The sequence below is a fragment of the Magnolia sinica genome, chromosome 3 (genome assembly GCF_029962835.1).
Source record: "Magnolia sinica isolate HGM2019 chromosome 3, MsV1, whole genome shotgun sequence".
NCBI lineage: Eukaryota > Viridiplantae > Streptophyta > Magnoliopsida > Magnoliales > Magnoliaceae > Magnolia > Magnolia sinica.
In genome coordinates this window covers 11,277,220-11,287,432 of record NC_080575.1, presented here as the reverse complement: position 1 = coordinate 11,287,432, position 10,213 = coordinate 11,277,220, and the positions used below count along the sequence as shown (strand labels likewise).

Below are 10,213 nucleotides of genomic sequence, written 5' to 3'. Positions count from 1 at the left end.
CTTAATGCCTCGGATTGCATCCTATATTGAGATGGAAAAACAGATAGGCGAAATGGATATACATCAAAAACATGAAGGTGGGCCTCACATGGTTAGGGTAACAACCACTCGCATGAGTAACAGCTAATCCGCTCCCCTACCAACAGACTCCGGAGTGCCTGAAACTTCGTGGGGCTCTTCATGAGTGTGGCATCCACTCTACCCATCATTTCTGCCCATCATGTTAAGAAGATGCGGCTGGCCCATCTTGACGTGTGCATTGCATGTTCACACTGTCCATCATTTTGATGGCTTATTTAGGACATGGTCCGAAAATAAAGCATTACAAATCTCATGTGGACAACATAATATGAATTGAATTCTCATTATTAAAAGCTTCTCCTGATATAAAAGTTCTAGATTCAGGCTATTATTTGTGTTTTTCTTTCATCCAATTCTGCATGGCTTCTAACAAGTTGAATGGCAAATAAATATTAATGTGGACCTTAGGAAGTTCCTAATAGTTGGCAGTCTATAAATACTGTTTCTAATAGTGTGGTCTATTTAAGATTTGTATTTATTTGATTTTCAAAACCCTGTTTTGAAATAAATTTGTGAAACAGATTAGATACTAACAAGTTGAGTAGCGACATCGCTTTAGCAAAACAAATTTGTGAAACCGATTAGATACTGACAAGTTGAGTAGCGACTCGCTGCTAAAGCGACGTCGCAAGTTCCATGGGCCCCACTATGATTTATGTTCTATATCCATGCCTTTCATCCATTTAGAGAGATCACATTAGGGCTACATCCAAAGAATGAGTTAAATGCAAAGCACCACTGGACCCCGCACAAAAAATGGTGGAGACAGTGGTGCCCACCATTAAAAACTTCTAAAGGCCACAAAAGTTTTAGATCAAGCTTATATTTGTGTTTTCCTTTCTTTCATGTATTTTTTAACTTTTGAATAGGTTGGATTTCAAATAAACATTATAATGAGCCTTAGGATAGTTTCACAGTGGGAATCACTCTCCCCATTGTTTTCTATGGTGGGGTCCACTACAGATTTTTATCGACCTCATTCTTTGGCTCATGCCCTAAAATGATATCTCAAAATGGAAGGACGGTGTGGATACAACACATACATCATAGTGGGGCCCACAAAACTCAATGATATCACTTCAGCAGCGACTCGCTACTCAAACCTCAGTATATAATCGGTGGATTGAATCAAAGTAGAAAGAGACAACCCATCTATAATTCCAGCCGAGAAGACAGGCAAAAGAAAGGACCAAGTGCCATGATTCAAAATCTATTACTCTCCTCCTTTATTCCTATATGTATTTGTATACATTAAGGTGGGCCTCACGGTTAGTTCACACCCACTGGCTGGACCCCGGGTCACAGCTAAACTGCGTCCATAGGCTCACGTAAATACCGTTGGATCCATGGGCCCACCCATTTGGAAACGGATTGGCTACTCCCCCGCCACCAGCCAATGGCTCCTGTTCGATCCCACCATGGGCGCCACTATGATATATGTGTTTCATCAATGCTGTCTATATATTTTTCTAAGATTATTTTAAGGTATTAAACGAAAAATTAGGTATATCCAATCTCAAGTAGACCACGTCACAGGAAACAGTGTTGATTCAACACGTGGGTCATTAAAAGTTTTTTGGGGCTATAAAAGTTTTGGACCAAGCTGATATTTGTTTTTTCCCTTCACTTGGGTCTGTATAACCTAATCAACAGATTGAATGTCAAATAAACAGTACAGTGGGCCTTAGGAGTCTTTTAATGGTGGATATCCAATCACTATTATTTTCCTGTGGTGTGGTCCACCTGATATTTATATCCCTCTCATTTTTGGAATCAAGCCTAAAATGATACATAGAAATGGGAGAACGAAATGGATGAAACGTATATACATTATGGTGGGGCCCACAGAGCACCACCCACCAGCTACCGGGCTGGTGTAAGGGCGAGTAGCCAATCCGTTGCCGTTTCAATATATGCCAAACCCGTGGGTCCCTCATGTCACTCACATCGAGCCCGATGAAAAAGAAATATCGTTCTTATCTAAAACTTCCGTGTCCCACGAAGATTTCATTATTGTCGTCCAGCTGCATCTAGAGTGACGCGGATTGCCTGCGCTTGCAAGTTAGGTGGTGCCACCGTAATGTTTGTCAGAAGAAATCCACTCCGTCTATCTGTTTTGCCAGCTTATTTCGACGGAGGAAAAAAAACAGGATGGTGGAGACAGTATGTCCACCTTGATATTTATATACCATCCGAAACCGTTCACAAGGTTAATCTCAATGGGATGCGGTGAAAACACAAAAATATTATATCAAATATTATTGATATACATTTTCAGTTACGTGGCCTAGTTAAGTTTTAGATCCACGAGTTTTTTATTTTTAGATCCACGAATTTTATTTTTTTAATCTAATGTAGTAATATGATCTGGAAAAACCGATGAACGGTGTGGATTTATCACAAAATTATGGTGGCGCACATAGCTTCCGACCGCAGGAGTGGCAGGCAATCCGAGTCCGGGAGAGAGTGTGTGAGGCGGCGTCGTGTCACGTGTCGCTTTTACCATTTCCTATGAAAGAAAGAAAGGAGGAGCTGTCGGAGCTCGTAAAAGACAGAGAGTGAGGGAAGAAATCAAGAAATGGAGAGAAGCTCGAGCGGACTATCGAGCCCAGAAGCGGAATTAGGGCACAGAGTAGAAGATATATGGGAGAGCTTACAAGAGCCTCTTCTCAGTCCTTCTGAGAAGCTCAACTCCTGCTTCCAGAACATTCCCGTCTCTTCCTTCCCTCCTGCCCCTTCCTCCCAAGGTCTCTCTCTCTCAGACTCGTCTCATCCATTTTTTTCCTTTTGCCTTTTTCCATCACTTCGATTTCTTTTTCTTTTTCATTTGTTTTAGATTTTTAGATATGTGATTTGTTACGAATTCTTTCAAAATTAAGAAACCTGGGCGAGGAGACCATCCAAATGGTGGGCCAGATTGCAGATGAAGCATATCTCAAAAATATAGCACTGATCGAATAATGCGAACCGTCAATTTGATGGTAGTAAAATGGATGGTTGAAAGTAAATTGGTGAGGGATTGCACCATCCACAGTTGAGTTGGCGATTTCGATGGTCTGTATTTTCACACAACTATACCATGTGTGTGAAAGACGGCCTGGATGGGTGGACCTGCAGGATCTGGCGGTTTGCTTGATCTTGGAACCTTCGCACAAAGCCGAAGATGGATGGTCTACATCCAGAGTCCACTTAACCACTACGAGAGTAGAGAGGATCTCATTTCTGTTTGGATTCTATGGTTAAGATGGCCCTCCGGATTACGATCAATGGCTTAGACTGTCTATGGGGTAGGCTAGATGGACCACTAGTAGTTGCCCACAAGTGGGGCCCACAGGCCCATAAGAGTAGTTAGTGAAAATCAGTAGCCCCCTGGTAATCTGGTGCACCTCACTGTACAGAATGATAGGGGTTGAATCGGTCCCAACTGTTTTGGGTCAAATCAGGACGATTTGGGACAATTCAGACCTAGTAGCCCTTGTATAACACCAAGACCTTTTAGACAGTGGTTGTTGCGGGACCCACCTATCATGTTTTTATAAAATCTATGGCATCTATCAGGTTTTGCCCACGTTGTTTGGTTGTTAGCCAAAAGATCAGGTGGGCTACAACAGAGGGCGCAATGGGGAAGAAGCTTGCCACAAGGAGAAAAATCAGGCTGTATTTGGAGCCACAGTGGTAACGATCTACCATCCAACCTGTTTATAAGATGCTTGATGGGGACATCAGAGGACCTACTCAGAGTGGAATGGAGTAGGATTTGTGAGGCCAATCCCTTGGGATTAGGGGTACAACTATGGCAGGATGGATTAGTTTGAAGGTCAAACCGAGCCTGACCTCAAGAGGACCCAACCCAAAAGTTCCAAGTTCCAACCTGAGGTGCACAACCCGTGCCCAACCTGAATTCCTCTATACTCTACCCAGCCCAACTGACCCGACCCAAATACATGTGATTATTCCTAACCCGACCCAAATTTGCTTGACCTGGACTCAACCTGATTTCAATTCAGGTTGGCATTTTCCAACCCGAAACCCATTCAAGGACCTTGACAACCCGACCCAACCCTACCTGAACTAGATTTGGGTAAAGTTGCAGCCAGTTTGGATAAGGATTAGATTATAGTGATGATGGTGATGGCTCTTTAATCATAATGACAAGAATCTGAAATATTAAGATATAACATCAGTGTGTAGGAAAGTTTAGTTTTAAGTTTGAAAAGCAATGTTGAGAGCTGTAACAATATCTAATATTAAAACCACTTCAGGGCATACGCAGCGTCCAAGAATCATATACATGGGACACATTGATGAGATCCGGACTGATCAGCATCTGTAACTTGAAAACTACTCTGATCTGACTTTTAAATGTGAGATTGGCAGCCTATGAATGGGCACTGAAAACAAAAGCAAGCGTAAGTAATGGTCCACCATTTGTCTATTAAAATGCGATGACCCATATTCAATAATAGTTGGATTATTGAACCTGTGTAATCTTTTTGAGTTATGGACCATTCACTGTATGGCCCACCTAGTAACAATCAGGAATTGTGTACACTGTACCATGCACATTGTTTTGGATGTCTGTTATAGCTATTTGTCCATGACATCCTGGAATTGTTTTTTGGCATCAGCCAAACAGGCCCCAATGGAGTGGAGAAACAAAATTGTAGCTTGCTTAGCATTTGCAATTCATATTGAGAGCTGGGGTCCATATTGCAATTACATCTTTTCCAAGTTAGGCTAGAAATAAGCATAACTCATTTTGAGGGTTACTTCCTCTTTTTGCATCAATACACAACCTTATGTACCCAAATGACCTCAATGCATGTTCAAGTTCTGTTTTTTTTCTCAGTATGTTTCGTACACTTTTTCTATATTATCTACCAAACCTTTTGGAATTCAAAACCAGTGAAATCAAAGGTGAACATAACATTACATTTGCCTTTCTTTGGAGACCTATCCAGTAATTGAGATAAATTCGGATTCCAGTCTGGCCGAAGCTGTCCAGATATTATCCAGTCACAAAATTCTGAGTGCACCTGTGCGTAATGTTGACGCACCTGAAGATGCAAGTTGGATTGACAGATACATCGGCATTGTAGAGTTTGCAGGAATTGCCGTATGGATTCTGCATCAGGTATGCAATTCCAACATTTAGATAGAATGTAAGTGGCTATCTATTACTTCTGTTAAAAAATGTACTGCTAGCTCAGATCAAAGGTGTGTTTTTCTTATGTATTGGAAATATCATTCAGGTAAGGCTATTTATCCTTCCAAGGTTGTAACTTGTATGCCAAAAAATTTGTAACTTGTATGCCAAAATATTAAGGATATTCGACAGCATTTACTTATGGATGAGAAATTGTAAGATCTTTTAGATGAATGGAGGTCCAGAAACTTCTTGCTGTAGATTGGCCATGGTAGAAAACTTTTACTGATTGGATGGTTAACAGTCCAATATGTAGATTGGACCAACAAATGGATGATGTACAAGAATATTGGCAACATATTGCATTGAACAAGAAAAGATCAATCTCTTGGACGTGCAAGGTCATCCAATTCATCCAATTTTTCAGTTCACACACAGCGTAGCCACCCAATAAACAGTCCGTATTATAGAACCGTTGTGCACGTGTCTAGTTTGAGTGCAGCCACCAGATAGAAGAAACTGGTATGCCACACTCAGGTTAGATTTCAGCATGACAGTGAAGCTTATTGGGCACAGCACATGGCAGTTTAAATGTGTCCTTTGATAACAAATACGAACACCAGTATTCCTAGTAAGCCTGAAGAGTGCTAGATTATGCATGACTTGGTAATCCAACTGTACAAGTAACTTTTTTGTGGAAAACAAGCTTGAAACTAGAATTCATGACTCTAATTTGCACCTAAATAATTCACATTTATACAGAACCAAAAGTACCTCAGGATGAATAATTTACAAATGTTGCATGTTGCTCATGGAAAGTTGCGACGATTTTAATCTAAGGCCTTGTTTGGATTCATGGAAAGGAAAGGAAAGGAAAGGAAACATTGTTTCCCATCAAACTTTCCATTTTTTATCAAGACTTCTTGTGGAATTTGTAGGAAACATCTTTTCCTACTTTCTTTGTTGGAAAATAAACAAGTTTATTTTCCCACCTTCACTGCTAATAAAGGCATTGCCCATAATGGAAGGAAAATGGGTTTTGTCAACAGTTGCCACCATCCATCTTTAATCACTTCGCATGTGCCAATGTGTCATACAAACCATTGTCCATCTTTTGTTATTACCCACATGTGCTAGTATGCCGCATGTGTCACTATCCATCTTCTCTTGCACCCCACATGTGCAAAGTGTCCTCAAGTGCCAATGTTACACATGTGCCTTCATCCATCTTATTTTGCACCCCACATATGCAAAGCGTCCCACGTGCTAATGTTCCACATGCCACCATCCATCTTTTTTTACCCCCCACATTTGCTAATGTGCCATATGTACCACCATTCATCTTCTCTTGCTCTACACATTTGCAAAGCACCCCACATGATGCAGGACAACTAACCACTTGCTCTAGAAGCTCGAACCGTTAGAGTATGACGAATTAATCCCTTTATCTCATAGCCCAGGCCCCACATCTCATGGGTTAAGACCTCGGCCAAACCCCCTTCATGGGCCCCAAATCACATGAGCCACCCACCCCGAGCGTGTCCCCGCATCCCACGGGCTACCCCACTCGAGCCTGGTGTGAAATACGCATTAATTACCCCTAGTGAGGAGCCTCGAACACGAGACCTCTTCCATGGGCCGCACCCACCCTGAGTATGCCCCTACATCCCACAAGCGACCCCACTCGAGCCCGGTGTAAAAATGCCCCTGCATTAATCACCCCCAGTGAGGAGTCTCGAACACGAGACCTCCTGCTCTAATACCAATTTGATGCAGGACAATTAACCACTTGCTCTAAAAGCTCGAACTGTTAGAGTATGGTGAATTAATCCCTTTATCTCATAGCCCAGGCCCCACATCGCATGGGTTAGGACCTCGGCCGAACCCCCTTTATGGGCCCCATATCACATGGGCCGCCCACCCCGAGCTGTCCCCGCATCCTACGGGCTACCTCACTCGAGTCTGGTATGAAATACGCATTAATCACCCCGGTGAGGAGTCTCGAACATTAGACCTCCTCTATGGGCCGCACCCACCCCGAGTGTGCCCCTGCATCCCACAAGCGACCTCACTCAAGTCCGGTGTGAAAATGCCCCTGCATTACCACATGCACCAATGCGCCACATATGCCATCGTCCATCTTCAATCACTCCAAATATTATATGCCACATGTGCCAATGGTGCCAACATTCACAAGTTATGCCATCTAGCTTCAAGTGCCGGCATGGGTCAAATGTGTCAATGCATGTCTTGTGCCACAATATGCTTCAAGAACCTCGCATGTGCCATGTGTGCCACAATTAAGCTTAGAGTGTCATATATGCACCGTATACCACATCTACACTGTCCATCTTCAAGCATCCCACATGCACCACATGTTTTCCCCTGATTTCCTAATTTCTTCTTATCTTTCTCTCTCTTCCTACGGCTTATCCTCTGTTTCTTCTCACCCAAATTGACCCAATCCTATCATTGTATAGTGGTGTCCACTCTTAATCAAGATCCCATGTGGTCTAAGAGGTGGACCACAAGATCTCAATCATCAAATATCCATCAAGCACGATAAAACACTTTTAATGATTAAAACAAAAAGATGAACATTTTTCAGTTAAACGTTAAAACCTTTTAACTATTGGCCATGTGAAGAAACACTTGATGGACCGTCCAATTTCTAGGATGTAGCCCACAAATAAGTTCGTCAAGATAAGTAGTGGATCCCATGTTGGAGCATATGGACCACGACCGCATTCTTGATGCATGTACCAACTACACCTATACACCGGCCATTTGCAAGGTTAGCCAATGCCACAAATATCAGGAGCTCATACTCCCCATACGATTTTAATTCTAAGGATTAGTCGAAGCTATGGCACAGTTATTCCGATGGTGGAGACCTTCCATCCTAACTCGTCATTAGTTCCTTTGTACAGGATAACCAACCAACATTTTACAGATTGCCCAATCCTACTATGGTCATGGAATTTGGGGTACTGAGATCAAGGTATTCAATAACAGCAATGGTGGTCGTAATGGCCAGCCTTACGGCCATTACAATACGGGCTGTAATAGTCTTTTTTTTAAAGGAAAATTTTGTATTGTCACTGTATCTGCCTTATATCAATCTGTATTGGTCTGTACGGCCATTATGGGCCCATTATGAGCCTTTTTTTAAAAAAAAAATCATGTGTAATGGCCCAGGCACCACCATTGCCATTACGTAATGGCTGTTAAGCCTGTTATGTAACCATTTATGAATACCATAACTGAGCTCCATGAAACACAACTATCCCTCAGCCAGTAGCCGTCGTGTCCAAACTTACCTTCCCCTAGGACAACCAGAGGAATTGCCCCCTATAACCTATAAAATCATAGTAAGTAAAAGGTTTCCCCGTACATTAATTATGATATCTGCAGTGTAAACCATACACTTGGTTATCAATATGTATGATTGTAGCCATCATCATTGGCGTCAAGGCACACAATGCCAACACTTTGGACCAGTGGGGCATACATTCCAACACATTTCAGCTATAATCTCATCCTATTAGTATTTTGTTCCTTAACTACACAACATTCTATACTAGAAAGCATGGCTGGTCTTTTATATATATTTATATATATGACTAATAAAACAATCTCATGAGTAAGTTAGAAATGGTGGGCTTCTGTTTTCCAATTTAAGGAGTGTGTCTGATGGGTGGTAATTGCACTTTCTCATTCTATAAAGTTATTTTTGTCACATGACATTTTAGTATTCTAGCGGCATTTATGCCCTTTTCTTTTATCTAAGGTTGCCTTTGGATGTCAGTAAATTCCCACTGTTTTTTTTTTTTTTTTTTGAATGATGGTAGTGAATTTCCGCTGAGCACAATGAACATTCACCTACAGGGCCATTGTGCTTGTTTCTTCTATTTCACTCTGCTTTTGTTGACTTTCTGTACTCCAATGCAAATGCCTTTCATGCGCATAGTCACCATGAATTATTGGGCAGAATGCAAGTTCTGTATGTATCTCTTGTCAGGTGATGGAAATGAAGTTGATTATGACTGACGCATAGTTTCTGAATTTCACGGAAGTATTGTTGAAGGAAGCCCCCCACCCACAACATTTTACATTGCACATAAGAGTTGCCATATTGAACATATGGAAAACTATTTTGCCTGCTATTTACTTGGCCTGGAGCATATCCTGCATGAAAACTGAAAAGAAAATATCTTTATGATTGTTTTGAAGTCTGAAGTTGCAGCTCTTGGGATGATGGCTGGATCTGCAGGCATGGGATTAGCTGTAGGAGGATTAGTGGGTACAGTAGGTGCCGCTGCATTGGGGACACCAGCATCTGCAATAACTGGCACTGCTCTTCCTGCAGCAGCTGGTGCTGGTGCGAGTGCTGCTGTTGGACCTGGACATTCAGGCCCGGAAGCAGCTGCTTCAATGGGTGGAAACTTTTTCGAAGCCTTGACCTCTTCTGACTTCTACAAGAATACAAAGGTCACCTTCCTTCTAAGGCACAACATATCAGTTCAGCGTTCGAATTTCATTTCATTTTTGACATTATTTGACATTACGCAGGTTCTAGACATCTCTGGGTCGTTTCGCTGGGCCCCATTTCTTGCCCTTCAGAAATCTGACTCCTTCCTGACCATGCTATTGCTCCTGTCCAAGTACAGAATGAAGAGCCTTCCTGTGGTTGACCTGGGTGAAGTGAAGATTGATAACATCATCACACAGTCTGCTGTTGTTCACATGCTGGCAGAATGTGTTGGGCTTCCGTGGTTTGAGAACTGGGGCACAAAGAGTCTGTCCGAACTAGGCCTTCCAATCATGAAACCAAGCCAATTAGTGAAGGTGATTTGCAGCGTCTGTTTCCTGTTTTCATTTATCATAATTCTCAATTTTGTTGCATCCCACTGCATGGTTGTTTGATTTAGGGCATGTTTGGAAGTTGTTATGTTTGCATTGAGTGCAATGGTACTGGCTATAGAT

The 10,213-nt window shown here is 42.1% G+C and overlaps 1 protein-coding gene across 1 annotated transcript in view; it reads left to right on the top strand.

Moving 5' to 3' along the window:
- The first annotated feature begins 2,611 nt into the window (after nt 1–2,611).
- The window catches only part of LOC131239506 (SNF1-related protein kinase regulatory subunit gamma-1), a 31,725-nt gene continuing 24,123 nt past the window's right edge, over nt 2,612–10,213 (top strand). Inside the window, exons 1-4 of the mRNA XM_058237238.1 lie at nt 2,612–2,828; nt 5,043–5,215; nt 9,461–9,718; nt 9,800–10,075. Of these exons, the coding sequence (XP_058093221.1) occupies nt 2,660–2,828; nt 5,043–5,215; nt 9,461–9,718; nt 9,800–10,075 (876 nt within the window). The 5' untranslated portion in view covers nt 2,612–2,659. The remainder of the gene's footprint in view (nt 2,829–5,042; nt 5,216–9,460; nt 9,719–9,799; nt 10,076–10,213) is intronic.